Genomic DNA, 21,743 nt, shown 5'->3' on the forward strand with positions numbered 1-21,743 from the left:
TATATCTGATATAACAGAAGCCAGGACATTATCTCCATTGTTCTGTATTATAGTCTGGGACCTCTGATCCCTGACTACAGGCACTGTTATCTGTGAGTGTGGAATGTGTCCACATATCTGTATATAAACCTTATCTTCTCTGATGTGAATGGAACAGGTTATGAGGAAAGATATATCAGTGTAAAATAGTTTTAAAAGTATACCTAATAGAGATGAGCGAACCGGGTTCGGGTTCGAGTCCATCCGAACCCGATCGTTCTGCATTTGATTAGCTGGGGCTGCAGAACTTGGATAAAGCTCTAAGGTTGTCTGGAAAACATGGATACAGCCAATGACTATATCCATGTTTTCCACATAGCCTTAGGGCTTTATCCAAGATCAGCAGCCACCGCTAATCAAATGCCAAAAGTTCGGGTTCGGATGGACTCGAGCATGCTGGAGGTTCGCTCATCTCTAATACCTAACTAAATGGTAATTTTCCCAGCATTCCAGAACACAAACGTTTCAAGATTCCTTTAGAATGCAGATAATTCCAGTATGAAGGAAACCAAAGAACATTTTTAAATGGATTAGCATGGCTTCCAAGGAAAGATGAATGACTACGGGCACAGACGTTCTTCTTGTATAAATAAATAAAACAATGTAAGGCCACACAGAAACACAAGAAATGCCCAGAGATATGTGACTCTCATCAATCCAAATCCTTCCCCTTTATCTGCCTTTAATCTGCAGCCTTACACACAAAGTCAGTTCCGCAGCTTGTGGTGAACCAGTTTCGTATTGCTGTACACATTGCCCATGAAGGAGGGAAGCTGAAAAACCATAATAACCATTGCTAGCAGACAACTTCCTGTGGCTTTTCTGGCTATGACTAACACCACGGCGTGTTCAGTAGAAAGGAAGGAAGAGACTATCTGACACTGAGAATCCACAGTTACTGAGACAAATGAAATCACATGTACAAATAGATGCTTATGTCTTAGTTATGGATAGCGGATACACGGACAGTAAACAGATTTTATAAGATTACAACTTAATTATATAAGTGCTGCTTGGCTCTGCAATATACATGTGGTGCAGTCTACCCTATCTGCAAGGAGGAGGTATAGCAGCCGGAACTAATGGCGCGTTAACACAGACAGATTTATCTGACAGATCTTTGAAGCCAAAGCCAGGAACAGACTATAAACAGAGAACAGAGAGTTCTATCCTCTTTTTAAATCCATTTCTGGCTTTGGCTTAAAAAATCTGTCAGATAAATCTCTATGTGTAAACGCCGCCTTAGTTGTATCACTAATTTTTTATATCAGCAACAGCTCAGTAAGTTCTCTGACAGCTACACAATGAAGCATACAGTGTAGAACATATACAACTCGATAAGTAACAGAACAGTAAGTAGTGTGTTTTCTATGCCCTCTTGTACAACACAAGTGTGCCTGAATGGATATGTGTGTCAATGGATATGTCATATCTGTCATGCCTATTATAGGATTCAAAATCTGTGAGCCCTATACAAATAAATAGTATTATTATTAATTAAATGTTTACATTATATTTTTAGCTGGGGAAGTATTCTTTTGTTGTCCAGTGTATACATCCAAGGATCCTTGGGTATTCTACTGGGCTCTATTAATAGAAATGGAGATGGACCGATTACACATCCAACATGACACCTCATCTTACCTGACTTAGTGGGTAAGGCTGTCTTCACACACTGTAGTGCAAAGTCAGATATGGATCCAGCACAAGTATAAGGCCTTCCTTTATATTTTCCATTCTTTTTGAATCCACTCTTAGTGGAAGTTTAGTTTGTTTTGTTTTTTTAAACTGCTGTGTGTGATGGCAGCCTTATTATCTTCTTGCTTTTGTCATAATGTTTCAATGTTCGGTCCTTTAAAGGGTGCCTCTCATTTCAAAACAGAAGCATCCTTGGAACTCTGCACCATTTTGAAATGAGTGGCACCCTTTAATAGTTAGGGGTCTAGTATCCACAGTAAGTGCTGTTTGCAGACCACACTCCTGATCACCTACCTGGTAACATGGGTTTGCATATATAAGACAACTTATTAATAAGGGTAAATGCACACTAGATGGATTTGCAGAGATGTGCACAGTAGGCTGGGTTCACACTACGTATATTTCAGTCAGTATTGGGGTCCTTATATTGCAACCAAAACCAGGAGTGGATTAAAAACACAGAAAGGATCTGTTCACACAATGTTGAAATTGAGTGGATGGCCGCCATTTAATGGGAAATATTTGCTGTTATTTTAAAACAACGGCCGTTATATTGAAATAATGGCAGTTATTTACTGTTATATGGCGGCCATCCACTCAATTTCACATTGTGTGAACAGATCCTTTCTGTGTTTTCAATCCACTCCTGGTTTTGGTTGCAATATGAGGACCACAATAATGACTGAAATATACGTAGTGTGAACCCAGACTAAATCTGCAGATTACAGTACCAGCAAAGTAGATGTGATCTTTGAAAATTTCCCAGATTCTCCCATTTGAATTATTGGGGAAAGGAAAATCTCCACTTAAATCAATGCTGATTTACTGAGGTGCCAACCTTTCACCCCCCCTCCCCCCAAGTAATCCGTCTAGTGCGCACTTACTCCCTTGTGCAGCAACAAGAAGGTTTTTGCATATTATGTCAGGGTGACCATACAAAGCTTTCTTTTCCTGTACATCCTCTGCTGTCAGGGATCAGCACAAGACAAAACAACAGCCGTTTCCTACCCCAGAAGTGTTTGAAGCCTTCCCCTCTCATCTGTGAATATATGCAGCTCCAGTAATAGATTGTTATATTCATATTATGTGTTACACTATTTTCACTACAGTCTAGAACAAGAAGACGTTGCCTTTCTTTCTCGCTGCTGGCATCCATATCAGATGATCACCCATATGACCACGTCCAGCACTGTACTCATTCTACTTGTCCCATCTGCACATGTTTCATGGAGTTTTATAGTGCAGGGTGGGTTCCATGTAGAAGAGCCGTTTCCCCTGGTCTTATTTCTATTCCACATTACAGTGCTGCTCAGGAAAGGGTGGGTACAGTCAGCATAACATAGTGTAGACTCTGAAACCCTAGAATGGTTTGCTGTAGCCGAAGCACGTAGCCATTCAGCAGAAATCACAGCTATTCCCACAACTTTATATTTCGGCCTTCTTTGATTCATATAGGTCTTGTAACTTAACCTCCCTGCATTTTCCTTCTCCTCTACAGAAGGTTTTAGTAAAAGATAAGGGAGTGAATTCCCTTTTCTATGAACGCCATTGGAAGCAGATAAAAGTCATTATTTAAACAAATAGTTTTCGGCCCGAGCGCAGTTTCTAATAACAAGCAAAGCGCTCCATGGGGCATATTCAGCTTGTTTTAACAAATGTGCTCACTGTGTGAAGCTAGGAGTAACTATTATTTTATGCAATTGTACATTATATATTCCTGAAACTGTGCCTCTTACAGGGGATTAGAAATCTATGCATCAAACTGTGATTCCAGAGGTGAAAACTGCACTAACAGGCATGAAAATACTTGTTATACCGAGTTAACGCTTTATATTTCTGACATATTCTGCCCTGGTTTAAAAGCTTTGCATCTGAACCAGCTTCTAATATAGGGCAAGTGACTGATTCAGTACAGCCAGCGTGCAATTACAACATGTCTTTTTCTGTGGATGTAACATGTAGTAGGGAAGGGTATGTTACATTCTGTGCGGAATAACACGCTTTTGGTGGAATTATCATGAATTATTGATATTTACAGCAGTTCCTGGCAGGCTAGAACACTGGATTACACATGTAGATACTATGTGAAGTGATGCTAGCGGTTTCTGCTCCATTTGATTCTCCCATTGTGCACTGCAGTATAAGTCAGTGTCGACTGAGCGCAGTTCAGGCAGAGAAAATACACCTTTTATGTTGCTGCCCATGTTCAGTTTGAAGGAATACATGTACTCGCCTACCTGATATGTTCATGAAATTAGAGCAGTCATAATAGGGAAAGTAGGGAGCTTTAGAGTTTTAGCCACATACAGTGAAACATATTCTAGGCAAATGAACCAATTTTACACCCACATGGCACCTACGCTAAATAATCTTTTAAAGGGGCGGTTTGTAATTAATTTTTGATTCCTTTAATACACTTGTACTATGTTCTAATTGACTTCTATAGCTAATTCGTTCTTGTTTTGGGGTCTCCCAGGTCAGCCATGTGACAAAGTGATGTCATTGACCCATCGCCCGCTCGTATAGGGGTGTAAAACTTCTGCCATGTACATGGGATGTCACAACAATGACCTTCCATGTACAGGGCTTGTATCACTGCAACAGGGAAGCACTCCCTTCTGCTCTGGGAATGTATACCTGCAGCACATGAAAGCATACTCATAGATTAATTTGGAATTTAGATTTCATGCCCCTGTGGGGACAGGGACTGTGAGTGATGACACGCTATATATTATGGGTCTCCAAACTGTGGCCCTCCAGCTGTTGCGAAACTACAACTCCCATCATGCCTGGGCAGCTGAAGCTTTGGATTTGGCTGTCCAGGCATGATGGGAAACATAGTTTTGCAACAGCTGGAGGGCCGCAGTTTGGAGACCTATGCTATATATGTTGGCACTTATATACATAAATAAATTATTATTGTATTACTAATCAATTGCATCACCCAGTTCTTTTTCTAGGTATCCTTTTTCTTTCTAATATTTGACATGACACTTGTAAGCAATTCAGCTAACAATTGCTGCATACAGTTGTTATGAAGACCAGCAACATCACATGAAGAAGTTAAAAGGGAGATCATATGATTCCATTTCTTGCCGTATAAAAGAAGCTTTCCACTTTTTCCACTTAATTGATGCACCCAGTGTAACAGATGACAATATTGACTCCGGGCTGGGATTATCTACACTTAATTGATTCCATAGTGTGTATGCTATATACTACAGCAGATGCAGATCACTGGGGACTGCTGCCCACATTGCAACACTGAATGTAACCATGAAAGCTAACACTGACCTACAGTTTCTACAGCTATTAAAAATAGAAAGAAAAAAAAACTTTTATGAGCAAACATACGGATTAGTTCCGGAAGCTAGGTATAAACTTGTTTCTTGTGACAGCCAAATGTTGGTCTCTTAAGGGTTAATCTCGGCTTCTCTCCCTGTCATACAAAGTAGTTCTACAAATAAACTATTAGCAGTGTGCACAATGGCCCATTGTTCGTGTGCTGTGTACTCTAGGATCTACCCCTCCGAGCCAGAGTCTCCTTATTTAGCCATGATCAATCCTCATCTCTGCAGCTAATATATCACTTCAATGGCTTCTACTATTTAAACACCCCACAGGTCAAAATATTACTGATATACTTTATAACATGAAATAAAAATACCTAGTTACATTAAGATTTTATTTGTTTACTTAGTTTGAGGAATTTAAGTAAACCAAAGTTCTTTCTATGAAGTGGAGCATAACCTTAACATGACTATACTGGAAACTTTGATGCCCCTGATGAATTTACCAAATCAAACAACATATGCACTTACTAATACAGAAGACTTGGCAACTAAGAGAATAAAGGAATTTTAGTATGCTGAATATTATAATTTTATTGCAATTAATGTAAACAAACGTGTAGCCATGTAAGATCTTAGTAAAATACGCAGGAAAAGGAGATCAGGAAGGAGACAAGGATTAAACACTCTATAGAGTTGTATAAGTCAGGAAACACATTTTCAAACACCCTATAGGGCTATGTTTACACACAGTATTTTTGCTCAGTATTTTGGTCAGTATTTTGCAACCAAAACCAGGAATGGATTGAAAACACCGAAAGGCTATGTTTACACACTGTTAAAATTTAGTGGATAGCCGTAATTTAACGGCAAATAACGCAGTAGCAGCGAGTGGGGAACAAGGAGCAAATGAGCGCTGACAGCCCCGTGTAATAGGGGCTTTAAATATGCATCAGAATATACTGTGTGAATAAGACTTTTCTTTCTTTCTCTCTCTTCTCCTTAGAGGAGCGGAATGTCAGTGTATTACATAAATTGTCCATAAGGATGCATCAGTGGCACAAGAGAGAGATTTGTAATTCACTTCTATTAAAAAATCTCAAGTCTCCAAGAACTTATCAGCTGCTGTATGTTCTGCAGGAAGAGGTGTTTTATTTCCTGTCTGTCACAGTGCTCTCTGCTGCCATCTCTGTTCGTGTCATGAGCAAATTCCCATAGAAAACCTCTCCTGCTCTCCAGACTGGAAAGAATTCACCACTTCCTGCAGGACATACAGCAGCAGATAAGTACTGGAAGACTTGAGATTTTTTAATAGAAGTAAATTACAAATCTCTGGCACCAGCTGATTTGAAAGATTTTTTTTTTTTTTTTGCTGGAGTACCTATTAAAGAAAAAACAAAGCCTGCATGTAAGGCTAGGTTCACACTACGTTTTGCTAATGTAATGTATATGTTTTACATACTTTATACACAAGTCAAAAATCTCTAACATCACCCATAAGCTTTTCTCCCTGGTCAGTGTATATAAGAATAAATATCGATTTCCCTGGAAATTCTTCATACTGAACTAAACAAGATAGTACCTTCTTCCACTATATACCATGGGGGTAATACATAAGGGGAAAGGGCAAAGAGACATCAGCATTACGGCTTCAGGATAGGAAGGAATCACTGAGAAATGACAAGCGGTTACTATAAAACAGACACGGGTGTCAGAAGGATCTAGCCAACACTTGCCCGGCCCTGAACAGAATCCCCATACTTAGGTCAGCAGCAGCCTAGCTCGTGTAGAAAGATGCCTTGGACATCTCCATACATTGCTGCAGCTGGTCATTTGTGGACTGGATCATTTATAGACTTGTTAGTAAAACAGTTGGGAAGCAGCTGCCATCAGCCTGTGTGTTGTCAATGCTCCGGGTCAGGATAACTAGGAGGCAGTCAGCTGACAGGGCCATGTCATGTAATGCACACATCACATGCTGTTCTACCTCGACCACCTACATATCCATCCTAACTGGAAGCTTATCCATGTGTTCAACACTGAAGACTAGGGCCAACTGTGACTGACGGAGGGCCTGCATATCAGATAGAATAGAACTACTGCTACTGGCTAAACTGATTTGTGATTGGATTATCTTATATTTCTACTATAAACATCTCACAATAATGCAGGGCTTTTATATCAGCAGACATGTAGATGTCAATACTAGATCTACTACAATACTCATTAACTAAATGAGTGGACAGATTTGATGTTATAAAGTATAAAGGAAAGAAACACAAAATGCATATTTTTTGTATTTTCCAAGATGCTGTTTGTATGGCATTTTTAAAATAGTGTGTATAATATATGTGTTTTTATTTAGCTTTCTGTTCACCAACATGACAGTCCCATCCTAGTTATAGGCATCAAGTCACAAACAAACAGGGCATCAGTAACAAAATCAGAACCAAACACAGTCAGTATGCCAGGAGCTAAAGTCTGGGACTAGTCATGAATAATCAGTATGCCGGGAGGTAAAGTCTGGGACTAGTCAGGAATAATCAGTATGCCAGGAGGTAAAGTCTGGGACTAGTCATGAATAATCAGTATGCTGGGAGGTAAAGTCAGGGACTAGTCAGGAATAATCAGTATGCTGGGAGGTAAAGTCAGGGACTAGTCAGGAATAATCAGTATGCCAGGAGGTAAAGTCTGGGACTAGTCAGGAATAATCAGTATGCCAGGAGGTAAAGTCAGGGACTAGTCATGAATAATCAGTATGCTGGGAGGTAAAGTCAGGGACTAGTCAGGAATAATCAGTATGCTGGGAGGTAAAGTCAGGGACTAGTCAGGAATAATCAGTATGCCAGGAGGTAAAGTCTGGGACTAGTCAGGAATAATCAGTATGCTGGGAGGTAAAGTCAGGGACTAGTCAGGAATAATCAGTATGCCAGGAGGTAAAGTCAGGGACTAGTCAGGAATAATCAGTATGCCAGGAGGTAAAGTCAGGGACTAGTCAGGAATAATCAGTATGCCAGGAGGTAAAGTCAGGGACTAGTCAGGAATAATCAGTATGACAGGAGGTAAAGTCTGGGACTAATCAGGAATAATCAGTATGCTGGGAGGTAAAGTCTGGTACTAGTCAGGAATAATCAGTATGCCAGGAGGTAAAGTCAGGGACTAGTCAGGAATAATCAGTATGCCAGGAGGTAAAGTCAGGGACTAGTCAGGAATAATCAGTATGCCGAGAGGTAAAGTCTGGGACTTGTCAGGAATAATCAGTATGCTGGGAGGTAAAGTCAGGGACTAGTCAGGAATAATCAGTATGCCAGGAGCTAAAGTCTGGGACTAGTCAGGAATAATCAGTATGCTGGAAGGTAAAGTCTGAGACTAGTCAGGAATAATCAGTATGCCAGGAGGTAAAGTCTGGGACTAGTCAGGAATAATCAGTATGCCAGGAAGTAAAGTCAGGGACTAGTCAGGAATAATCAGTATGCCAGGAGGTAAAGTCAGGGACTTGTCAGGAATACTCAGTATGCCAGGAGGTAAAGTCAGGGACTAGTCAGGAATAATCAGTATGTCGGGAGGTAAAGTCTGGGACTTGTCAGGAATACTCAGTATGCCGGGAGGTAAAGTCTGAGACTAGTCAGGAATAATCAGTATGCCGGGAGGTAAAGTCTGGGACTAGTCAGGAATAATCAGTATGCCAGGAGGTAAAGTCTGGGACTAGTCAGGAATAATCAGTATGCCAGGAAGTAAAGTCTGGGACTAGTCAGGAATACTCAGTATGCCGGGAGGTAAAGTCTGGGACTAGTCAGGAATAATCAGTATGCCAGGAGGTAAAGTCTGGGACTAGTCAGGAATAATCAGTATGCCAGAAGCAAGGAACCAGGAAACAAGCCAGAGATCCGAACACAGCAAATCCGATGAGTAACACAATAACGCCTGTGAGGCATAGAAGTAACAATCACAGGCTGCTGTGGCCAGCAGCTGCCTGTTTATATCTGGCATCACCTACTAGTGTAGGATGCCAGTGCCAAGGCCAGGGGTCCCCCCTCCGTGACAGGATGGCAGGTAGTTATAGCACCCAAGTGATGGCAATGGCACTATGAGGAGGAAGAGGCCGGGACCACTGCTGGGCCGCAGCAATGTAAGAACTTTACTCATATATTTCACAAACTAAACTGCGGCAAAGCTGGCAGCTATAACTGTACCAAACACAAAGCCACTGAGCTCTATTACAGCCCATACCACCACCAGTGTTGGTTTATGGCCATATTAGGAGGGCTGTGTGTGTACTTTTGGCCATATTGCATATCCATTTTGTATGGATACTAGTAGAAACGTGTATATCTTATGTATCTCAAACCATATGGCTCGCTGATCCCACACAGATTACATGTAAACCCTCAATGCTCCTTGAAAATGTAAACAGGCTGCCTGATAAAGACAACCGCTGGCCATGTGCCCTCCTGAGCTTCACCGGCTATAACAGCTGATTGTCAATGGTTAAAGTGAGCGGTGGCAACCCCTTTATGTCAGAACAATATGTACCTTTGGAGATAGAGGGAAAGAACTTGGATCTCTTCAAGCCTGCAGGAACCGTTTAACCCTTTCAAGCAAAGTTTACACTCATCAATTCGACTGGCAAAAGGAGTGGCTTCCTATAACTCTATAACCAACAGGGCACTAAATGGTTAAACAGCCTTATTCATTACTTTTCATTATTATAAATCCTAACAGATCTTTTCCTGTTCTATAAACATTTTTGTTTCTCTTGTCCCAAAGGGCGTTCTTCTCCGAGGAACCTGAGCATTGAAATTACGCTATGGCAGGATAAAGGATTGTTTTAACGGTGCATAATTTCCTGAGCATAAAACAAAGCAAAGGAAGTGAAAAAAAATGCAGCTGCAGGGATTTTCTGTCCCATATACAAGAAGAGAACCAACTAGTTGTCAGGAAAGAATGTAAGCTCGTACTCATTATCGATTTCAGCTTAGAAATGCTGAATATTTATTGTTTTAAGGACTCATTTTCTTCCTCATATTCAAGCTACGCAGGAGTCGTCAACCACAAATAATAAACAGTAAGGCTATCGATCTAGAACAGCGATGTACAATCATTTCCATTTACTTGCTGCATCCCTATTCCCTGCCTTTGATTGTAGGCCAACTACTATTCACTAATATGGAGCAAGCCAGAAAAATGGCCTCAAAGTCCACAGGCCTCTATTGTACAACTCAGGAAAAAGAAAAAGGAACCTGCTCAGCATTAAACTAAAGAAATAACTGTTACGCCTACAGATATACTGTAACACCAGACATGGGTTTAAAAAGGATGTTAGTACATGCACAGATTTCTATGAAGTCACATTGTTCAGAATTCTGAAACTTAGTTCTGAAAGTTACTAGCACAGTCTTCCTCATACACATGCACTCACATAGTCACCGCATATACCCCAGGGAAACAAAGGATCAGGCAGGTTAAAGCCAAACGTGTCTCACTCTTCTTTACACCAATATTTAGGTCTCTAGTCTAATTTAGAAAGCTTGTCGAAAAGCTGTCAGGTGCGTTTTTATTAGCCCTTCAGTTAGCACTTTGGGGGGTGGGTTTGAATACAACTATTTTAGGGCATCTTTAATAACCTGCTTGTAGGGAGTCTATCCTTACAACAGTCTCTTTAACAATGGTAAAACAACGTTCTAACCCAGAAAACACAAAGTAAGGGTCCTGACAAATCAATTGCCAAAGATTTGAAGCCAAAGCCAGGAATGGATTTGAAAGGAGGAGGAATCTCAGGCTTTCCTTTATGACTTGATCTCTGTTTATGGTCTGTTTCTGGCTTTGGATTCAAGTTTTTGGCAGATAATCTGTCTGTGTAAATGAACCCTAATGTAATACTGTGAGCAAAACTGATACTCTGTGTTGGGGTCCTATAACACGGATCAATAATTAGCCAAATCAGGCTGATTCGGACGATTATCAGTCCATGTAATAGAGATAACTATCGGCTGATCGTTTTGTTTAGGTCCAGACCTAAAATTATTGGCCACCAACTGCGCATCACTACATGTAATAGCGATGTGCGGCCGATGGCTAACGATTGAACAAATTGTTCATACATTACCTCTCCACACTCCTGGTCTTCTCCTGCCTGTCACCCCAAAGTAGCTGCAGCGCGCAGTGCCAGGAAGCAAGCAGAGGGCAGAAGACCGGCTAATGTATAACAGTTTAGGGCAAGGGCTGCACAGACATTGCTAATGATGTCCGTGCAGCCCTTGCTAAACGACAATCAAGCCATGTAAAAGCCTGTGTCTTCTATTAATTTCTCAGATATTTTACTAAACATAACACATTGGGGTAGAATTACTAAAGTGTTTCATTACTTTGTTCTATTCGCTTCATAGACTTAACTATATTTTATGCTATGTACTTAAGTAGATCCTAAACAACATGTAATGTCTCTGATTCCGAGAGACATGTCAAATGTTTTGATCGTTCAGGGTGTGGGTGTTCACTTCTCTCCCCATTTCTTCTCTTTCTGCCAGATATGGATTCTATAGAAAGTCTATAGAGTCCATCTTCTGCAGCAAGGAGAAAGACAGGAGGAGAAGTGCTTTGCTGAGCAGGTCTGCCTACTTTATCCACTGATCCAGACCCAGATCCCAACCAATCACAGCTTTTCACATGTTGGAACTCCGGAGAAAAAAAAAGTTTTTAAATTAACTAATGCCAGTCCTCCAGTACTTATCAGCTCCTGTATGTCCTATAGGAAGTGGTGTATTCTTTCCAGTCTGAGAGGTTTTCTATGGGGATTTGATCCTCCTCTGGACAGTTCCTGACAGGGATAGAGGTGGCAGCAGAGAGCACTGTGTCAGGGTGGAAAGAATACACCACTTTTTGAAGGACAAACAGCAGCTGATAAGTACTGGAGGGCTTGAGTTTTATTTAAACAGAAGTAATTTTCAAATCTGTATCACTTTATGCCACTAGTTGATTTGAAAACTATTTTTTTTTTGGTCCAGAGTAAATCTTTATTTTTTTTTATAACAACATTAACGCTTTAAAGTTTTTGATCAATCTTTGGACATTGCACATCTATATATATTTTCTTCAGTGGTTGCTGGTTGGCTGACTATTAGCTCTGTTTCATTAGGAAACAGCTATGATCGATGACTGCAGCTTTGCTGTATTGTCTATAGGGAGCCTGAGTAAGACTGAAGCCCACCTTCTCTCTTATCAGGTTCCTGTTCTGACCCTCAAAACAAGAATATTACTTCAGTTTCCTACCGGCACAAACGAAAGGAATTGTAGCTTTACCTGGAAGTTACTATATGTAATAATATATTATATGTAATAAAATAGAAGGATTCCTGGATCTCTGTATATAACATATATTTATGGTCTCTGCTGACAAGTAAGTGTTCCTATCACAAAGTTATTCTGAGGTGAAATCTCTGCTATAATTAAAACTAAAGTTGACCCCATTGACTTCACTGTCTAGAAAAATCATCTGTCTTCCATATCAATTCTTACATCAATCTTACATTTTGGCTTCCTGCGATTTATTCTTCTGCTTGTCACAGCCAGTGTCATGGGGTGCATAAATATTGATCACCATATCTTACAGCTTAGTGTGCCTGATCCTGGCAGTTTGGGGACAACACATAGCTAGTGGCAAGAAAGTCAAGAAAGCTGCGGACTGCAGTGACAAAAAAGCTTTCATTTATAATAACCGAAAGTGACTGGACGCCCGTGAGATTATTTTATTAAATATATTGAGGGGTGAACTGGAGCTGTCAACTTGTAAAGTGTTAACAATGAGCTAACACCCTGCACTAAAATGATCCTGGTGGCTTTTCTGCCAAGTTCATGTATTTAGATTCCAAAATCTTTATGTGCAATTATTCCAGGGAGAAATGCCGAATAATAATGGGAAATGTGTGATTAACACTTATCATCTTTTTTCACTAGGGAATAATATATGGTTCATAATGTGCAAATATACTTTTCTTAAACATATACAATCTAATTGATGATGGGAAATACATTTCAAAATATTTGCAAACCTCGGAAAAATGTGTACATAATGACGCTAAATGAAGCTGTGCAGATAGAGTCTTACCGTGTTTCCCTGAAAATAAGACAGTGCCTTATATATTTCTGGGGGATATCTTATTCCTCCCCCTCCCCGCCGGCCAGGAGGAGAGAAATAAGGCATCCTCCCTGGACTTCTCTGGAATACTCACCAAGAGCGGGTCAGCGGCGGGTCAGGCATGTGGCGGAATATGCAGTGGGGTGACGCGCAGCGGAGGGGACGTGTGGAAAACGTGGGAACCATGGACCAGACTGCCTGCTGTGCCGGCTTTGGAGGTCCAAGAAGGGATTAGGTGAGTCCTGGCTCGCGGCAGGTGGCGGTGGTAACGGGCGGCCTCACTTTCTGGGGTTCCCTAGTTTAGAGTAGGGAATGCCTTATTTCCGGGGGATGCCTTACTTTAGAATAGAGGGTAGAGTAGTTGGGGTGTCTTATTTTAGGAGGGCGTGTTATTTTTGGCAAAAATGGCATATCAAAACAGGGCATTAATATGCAAGGGGGCTTCTTAGCTGGCTCTTGATCAGCAGTCCAATATTGTAGCTATGTTATGAATGTACTAATAAGCACTAGAGATGAGCACAACTTAACTCATCTCTAGTCAGTGCGCATACAAATGGTTGTAACCAGATTGTGTAAAACAGACATTTATTATCCCACTGCTACCAATCAGAAGTGAATTTACTAGGTTGTCCATGTGTATTGATAGATAAACAGATCAAAGTCTTCTTCCAGGAAACCAGGTGGTATACCTGACTATTTTCAAGGTGACCCTCACAATGTCACTTGAATAAGCTATTTGTTTATTATTCATAGCTGTCTTTAAGAACCTGATAGTCAATTTATCAAACAGGAAAAAAACTGTGATTCCAAGGAAGATGCACATGTAGAACTTTCATTAACGGTGCATGAAATAACAAAGCATCCCTTATTCCCATTCTGACACCTAATGCACCATAACATGCTGCTTTTTTTGCATATTTAGTGTGATAGCCTTTCCCTACCATTATTAATCACATTCGTAAAATTAGTGTCAGTCCAGAAGGTATCCATGCATTAGCAAATGTTTCTTCATGTATCATTCACAACATTTGTATAGCTCTTCTTGCTTTGGGTCCATTCTCATGTACAGGATGTGCAGCAGATTTGAAGTTGTGTTCGATCATTTAGTTACATTGATATCTACAGCAGATCCTGTACATATGAATAGGCCCTTATTGTTTATTTTTTTAGAACATATTTGCAACTGGAATTCAAACTACCTAAATCCACCCTTTAGGTACATGTAGGGGATCTGATGTCTCAGACGTATAGCTGCAAATGTTATGCTGTGTTCAGTCATTAGTTACATTGATATCTACAGCATTACATCTGTAATATCACTGCAGATCCTGTATGTGTGAATTTACCCAGTTGGTAGAAGTGACTTCCGCAGCAGCCACCGGGACTGCGGCACTTTGCAGAATTTCCTATATAAATGATGTCCTCTGCAGCCTTCTCGCCCATTGAATCCCCACTCTCTGCCTCAGTCCTTAATACCACTAGGCCAAAGGAAGCTTGCATGAAACAGCAGTTGTCGCAGTGGAATGCTCCCGGAAATAAACTCCCGCTGTATGCCGGTTATTGCACGCATGTGAATAAAACTACCTTTTATTTACCTTCATGGTAAATGCTGCTATTTCTGCAATGTCTATTTCTGCCTATGGATATGTACCTTTATGAGCAGAGCACCATCTGGGTCAGCCGAATAGGGTGCCTTTACACAGAGAGATTTATCTGACAGATTTTTGAAGCCAAAGCCAGGAATGGATTTGAAAAGGGGAGAAATCTCAGTCTTTACTTTATAACCTGTTATCTGTTTATAGTCTGTTCCTGGCTTTGGCTTAAAAAAAATCTTCTACATAAATCTCTCTGTGTAAAGGCACCCTTACTCCTGGCAGATAGTACAATTCCCCTTTGATAGGCTTGGGCACAGAACAAACTGAATCTAATGTGGCAGTGCCGCATTACAATCTTTATCTCCATATCACGTAGGGGTTAATAAATGTTTATCCCTGATGGTCTGCGGGGGTGTAACATTTATTGGGACTAACCTTGGTGGTTTAGGATAGTTAAAGGATTTGTCTGGAACTTAGTAGTGAACTTTGCAACTGTGATTTTTATGTGGTATATATTTCAGGACTCAGCTGTCCTTTGTCCATTGAGTGTCTGTATGGACTGCAGCTGTGCTGTTGTCACCCCCAGACATTTCTGAATTACAGTAATAGCACTTACTGGCTTATTGGACAGATAGTCATAATAGAATCTGATACGAATCAGAATGTTAGATGTAGCCACTGTCTTGCAGAATATCAAAAGCCAAGTGCATCATAAAATAAATCAAAGTGTAATAATTCTATTCACACTTTTGCTTAAAGGGTTAAAGTTAAAATAAACAACAACATGCATTTAAGAAAGGCTTGTCACATGGTGAATGATGGGATTGTGGTCTCCCTGACTATATGATTATGAAACATATTCCTCTGTGCTTCTGTGTTCGGGTCATTCATAAAAGCGTAGCTCGCTGTGCTCTCTAGCATAATGTTACATAATGTCCTCATATCAGATGGATGCACAGAGCTCAAATAACTAACACGTTTAAAATGACCCCAGTTGTTTCGAAGATTTCCTATTCTAACCACCAACATCAAACCCAGTATGATGATGAGCTATGGGACTAAGGAAACCTAAGAGAAGCTTGGTTGGGAATGAGAATGAGAGAGAAGTTAGGGATGGAGGCATGCCTCAGTACACAGTGAATGTGACAGGCCGCAGCAACCCTTCCAGGGAAGCCATGTCCGATTCTGCTTTTATGCTATAGGGCAAAGTCATTTCTGAAAATTGTGCTGTGCTTCAACAACTGATCTAGATTCCATATATGTCTACCATCTAATTTGTTGAGTGCAAATAAGACGTCCTCTCTAGCTGATGGCAGAAACCTTGAGAAAGCAAATGCAAACTATATAAAACTATGCAGAACTATAGACATAGAAGTGTTTTACATAGCTTCTTGTATATATAAACAGCACAACAAATACACTATCAAATCTTTATTACACTTATAGATTTGAACAGCAAATAAAATATTTTAATGGCACATGTAACACGTCCCCTTAAAACCAACCTATCTTTCATCACCTACAGTATAGTGCAGTCAGAATATGCTGGCACTTTATTTAATAGAAAAATATCAACCCTACAATAAGGACTGTGTCATAAAATAAAAAAAGAAAAACATTTTAAAAAGAAGCCAATGAAGAGACAGCTGATTGCTGCAGGTCCAGTTTCTCTAAATTCTAGCTGTACAGCATTATCACAGGAGAAAGTAATGTCTTGGCATACACATCGCCTGCAGCAACTGCCGCAGGGGAAATGTAACATTCATTGTGCCCACATGAACGGCTATCCATGTAATGCATGGACATGCCAAGGCCGTCAGAGCACGAGATACTGTTATGCTTTCCTCGGTCACAAAATTTACACTACGTTTGCACTGCACAGCCAAAAGTTTTTTTCTGCTTTTGGTGTTTTTTTCCTGGCATTTTTTCATTTCAATGTAAATTAGTATAGGCATTTGTATCTCTGGTGTTTTATCTCTTACGTTTTTATTTCAAGTCGTGATTTTTTTCATCATGTGATTCTACGATTTCTATTGATAAATTGGTGGGAAAGTTCCAGCATGCATATAGAGATGGCATTTTTCTCCCCTTTAGAAGTCTATGCAGAGAAACCTCATCCTTTCTGTGATAAAACGCCCAAACACTGGGTCTGCTGCAAAACTGCAAAAGAGCAGAAAAATAAAATGCCAGGAAAAAACACCAAACCCAAAAATGTTATGTTAGCATTGTACTAACACCTGGCTGCAGCATTTTGAAGGGCCATGCATCTATCTTAGTTCACCCTTACAAACTTCCTTAGCACAGCCTTCTCTGACATCCATAAAACCTAGTAGGGCAAATAAACGTGTCGCATTGTCAGAAGCAACCCCTAAAATGAGATTGTTTTGAAAGTGTGAACTAGACAGGACACATGGGGGCTGCATTTACTGACTGACTGAGGAGGTACTTTCTGACAGGAAGTGACAATGCAGAAAGCCGAGAAAATGAAGACTGGCGCCTGTCAGTGTGTTGTTGACGCGGTGCTTCAGGGGCATGTAGAAGGGTAAGTATACATTCTTTATTATATTCCCTCCCACCCCTGCCTGCACCAAAGGGGTCCGCAGTTCTCCTTTAAGTTGATGTTTACATGTAGCATCTTTTGCAAAAAATACATATAATTGTTATTTTATGAAAAACTACAGACAAAAAAACCCTATAAATACACCTAAAATGTGAACATACCCTAAGACAACTGCAATGTTATCTCACACCTCTCTGGTGGTCTCTAGAATAAGAGCCTGCAGTACCTTCAGTTCCTACCTCATGATTGTATTGTACTCTCATTGATTCCCTTTCCATCTTCCCTTCACTAATTGGCAATGATTAATTTCTCCATAGGACAGCGTGTAGCCCACAGGCCAACAATTAAGCTAGATATGTGTATCTGTATGTCAATGATTGAAGATATCGATTGCTGGTAACTTGTCTTTGGAAAACAGCTTGACTCATGGAATCACATTGCGAAAGTACAAAGTAAATGTAAACAATATCAAGGGTACAAAAATTCCCATAATAATACAATTTATATAAAATAATAATAAAAAAAAAAATATATATATATATATATATATATATATATATATATATATATATATATAAATATATATACACGCATGTAGGTATCCACATACCAACTCTTGTTGTCAGACTACACCACATCCCCATAGCTATTCTTTCCCTGCAAAATAGTGCTTAAATTAAGTGTTTATTCATGACCAATCTTTAGCGTTATCCAGCCTGTCCTCAGGATAGGATTTGTTTGATGGGGGTCAAATTCTGGGAACCCAGGTCAATCAGCAGCAGTGATTGCAAGTGCAAGGCCTTGTAAACAACATTGAAGGGGCTTCAGTACTCACACAGGCTTGGCAGCCCCATCAAACAGCTGATTGGTGGGAGTCAGAAGCTCCCATACCAATCTAATATCAATGACCTATCCTGAGGATATGCTATCAGTTTTCTTAGCGTTCATAACCCCTTTGGGATAAACAGAAGACCTACCTGTTTCCAATACCAATTCCCATTAGTGTAAATATAACTTAAGGCTTGTTTGACCTAAAGTGTATTTTCTTGACAAAATTTTTCAAAAGCAAATCAATCAATGGTGAGACATATTCTATATGTCTGATTCTGTCTAGCTACCTAAAGGGGAGTTCTGATGTTCTACAACTCCTGTTGATCAGAATGGGAAGCTGGATGAATATCTGTGCACCTCTCCCACTGTATGTCTGCACCAGGCCGTGCCTTATCTTCTAAGAACTAAGCAAAGAATGAACTAAAATACAACATGAAAGTAATAAACACAGGTTGATAAATAGATTGCGCTAATCCATTGTAAACCATCTTTCCGCTTGGGAAAAAGGCAGTTCTCTTGTTTGAAGTTCACATTTGTCTAGTAAGGCTAGGTTCACACTGCGTTTTTGCAATCCGCTTTTTTCATCCATTTTTGCAAAAAATGATGCATTTGTGTGCATCCGTTTTGATCTGTTTTTCCTTTGACTTCCATTATAAAAAAAAATGGATCAAAACAGATCCATTTTTTTTGACGGACACAAAAACGTAGCTGACACTACTTTTGTGTCCGTTAAAAAAAACTGATCCTGCTGGAAGCAGATGTAGATTTGGTACGCCGGGCGCAGGTCTGGGCGCCTGTCCGGCCGGATTTGCTAAAAGGCATGCGCCTCTTAGTCCATCTGGCTGTGGAAAAGCGTGCAGGGTCTAATTTAAGACCGATGAGTGAGTACGCCGGTCTTCATAAGTCCCCCCCATTTTTAAAAAAAATATTTTTAAAATGGGAAAGGAGGTCATTTAAACTTTTATTTGGGTTTATTTCATATGATTTTTTTTTATATCTTTAAAAAACTTTTTTCTATCAGTACTATCTATGATCTTCTCATAGAGCCTGCCTGAGGGCAGACTCTATCAGAAAACTGCCGATCCAACATGATGGAAGTGAGTTTAAGGGGTTAATGACAGGAATCTGCATGACTATGGCTGTCTGTCATTACCTCTGGGGACACTGATGTGTGTGGGGCCGCTTACATTGAAGTTGCCCCGCATACAATAAAAGCCCTTTCACGGCAAGGACATCTATAAACGTTTCTGCTGCACAAGGCATTTGCAGTATGAACGTATATAGCCGTATAATGGTTGTTAAAGGGTTAAGGGCCCTCTTACAGGGGCCCACAAGGTAAATGCCAGAATAGCAGGCGCCAGAGCGAGATTAGGGTAGAACCCAACAGGGCACCCCAGAACTGCCTCTTTCACAATATCCCCAAAAGTATTAAGTCTGTAAAAGACACATACAAACCTATGAGAGGTATGCAATAACGGCTTTTATAAACTACTATTAGGCAGTGCAATCAGGTTCATAGGCTTTGGTCTGGGGGTGACAGATTAACAGACTAAACAAGACAAAAACTTAATAATGTCAGACTTGATGCTGTTTGGTCACCTCATCTCCCAAAACGATAAAGTCAAATGTGAAAAAAAAGTGATCTGTACTCCAAAAAGTACCAATAAAACCAGCTTAAATGTTACCCCTTGAACACAATGTCATGATCTATGCATTTGGGAGTCAAGAAAATTATTAAATATATCAAAATGTAGATGCAGCTCAGGCATGTTAGACATATGATATAGCCTCCCATTATTGCCTCATGTACCTGTACTGACCATTCACAAGTATACACTAGAAATGTATACAATCAACGTATGCCATCAATATATATGCAGAATTCCACCGAGAACAGTGTACGTTACTAACTACAAGTAAATATAATACACTGATTAACTCTTTATATCTTCAAGACATTTTTACTAGTTTTGCCAATACTACCTCAGATATCCTTAGTAAAGAGAGAAAGAGGCGTTTGAGGGCTGACAAGTGTCAGAGCCATGGTAGAAAAGTGCCATCTAATGCAAGGAGTGGAAGTCTTAAGAAGTGACGGAAAAGAGAAATATAAGGAAAAACCAAGTACTTACACGAACAGGCTTCACCGCTGATTGGGAAGCAGCAGGACGGGGAACGGAGTCTCTTTTTCCTTTCATCATGCTTGCTGTTACTGTGCTAAGTGAGTGCAATATGTCTGCCTCATCCCTCACATCCTTGTGAGACTGGAGCATACAGAGATTGCATACCACAGAGGTTAAAAAAAGAGGAGTGTGTTTAAAGTTAAAACAAATCTTAAAAGACAGTAAGCAAGGAATGCTGAGAAGTGGAGCCAAAAGCGAATATGAACTTGTTGTTATACTGCGTACCAGGGGGACATCCTCTCTTTCATGTGTAACTATAGTTATTACACACAATCGTAGCAGAGACCACAGGTCACCGACTCTTCACGTGAACCCATCTCAAGAGCTCACTGATGTGGCTGGGGCACAGGGGAAATTCCCAACATAGTCAAAAAAGGCTGCTATTATTCTTTGTTGCTTGTGGTGTTTTCTGTTAGCTCCAATGGCACCAGTGCACATTTCAAGGTTTCCGTGGTACATTCATAAATGAATGCTGTAATGCTAAAATATGCCATCAAATTCTGTTCAGTGGGGGCAACCTATAAGACCCCTGCTGATTCCAAGAGGGAGAGGGACAATGCTTCCAGCTGTTCTTACCATAGATAGTTCATACTGCCCTTTACTTACATCATTGTTGGCCACATATACCCTGTATGTGCAGCTGACTAACAATGAACTTTATGGCCACATTGTCCCAGCAGTCAGCCAGTAAATAAGAGTTTGGCCAATAAAAGATACTTAAGGGTGACCATGTAGATTTGAGAAACATTAGCTTAACCAGGACTACCATTCCATCTAATGTATATACAGTATAGGTGGGCCTTCCCTGAGTGGTTACAAAAAACAGGATAAGGCGTGTTAAGCTTGCCATACATACTTTACAAGCTGTTGGCCGACAACTACTGGTATTCCTGATCGGTCTATTAAATATATTCCCTATTGGTCTATTAAACTTCTGCTAGACATAATCTAGGGAGTCAGTCATTGGCGAGCTAGGATGCCTTAAAATTTTAATTAAAAAAATAGGTCTAATCCGATGTATTATGTGAAAGGAAACAAAAGTACAAGCATTTCTGTTTGAAGGATAAAAACGTATTAATGATTATGCTCCTGCTTTGTTTGATAACCTATGGCTCCTGGTTATGACCCATTAAGGCATGCTCAGTTCAACTACAATCTCTAGGATGTATTGGCAGCTGGTCTCCACTGAGCCTGACAACAAGGGGGATTGTAGAAAAATGTGTACATTGATGCAAGGCAATAGAAGGGCCACAGTTCAAAGAAGAAACCAGGAAGTGATTAGATCCATGGGGAGAAAAACAGGACAGAGATATGTTACTTTATTAAAAACACATTTGTACTTCTTTACATATATGTGTTACCACCTTTGCTTCATGACACAACCCTTGATATCCTGGAAAAGCTGAGTACCTTGCC

At 40.2% G+C, this 21,743-nt stretch overlaps 1 protein-coding gene across 8 annotated transcripts in view; it reads right to left on the reverse strand.

Annotated features, from left to right (window-relative positions):
- Window positions 1-20,370, reverse strand: part of TJP1 (tight junction protein 1) — a 172,243-nt gene extending 151,873 nt beyond the window's left edge. For 5 of the 8 annotated variants that reach the window (XM_069982002.1, XM_069982011.1, XM_069981955.1 and 2 more), the window contains exon 1: window positions 20,277-20,369. In XM_069982002.1, the coding sequence (XP_069838103.1) occupies window positions 20,277-20,345 (69 nt within the window). In that variant the 5' untranslated portion in view covers window positions 20,346-20,369. Of the gene's footprint in view, window positions 1-20,276 lie in introns of all 8 variants that reach the window. The other 3 variants (XM_069981983.1, XM_069981954.1, XM_069981992.1) reach the window with 2 other exon arrangements.
- Between the last annotated feature and the right edge of the window lie 1,373 nt (window positions 20,371-21,743).

Source organism: Dendropsophus ebraccatus, chromosome 1 (assembly GCF_027789765.1).
Source record: "Dendropsophus ebraccatus isolate aDenEbr1 chromosome 1, aDenEbr1.pat, whole genome shotgun sequence".
NCBI classification, from domain to species: domain Eukaryota; kingdom Metazoa; phylum Chordata; class Amphibia; order Anura; family Hylidae; genus Dendropsophus; species Dendropsophus ebraccatus.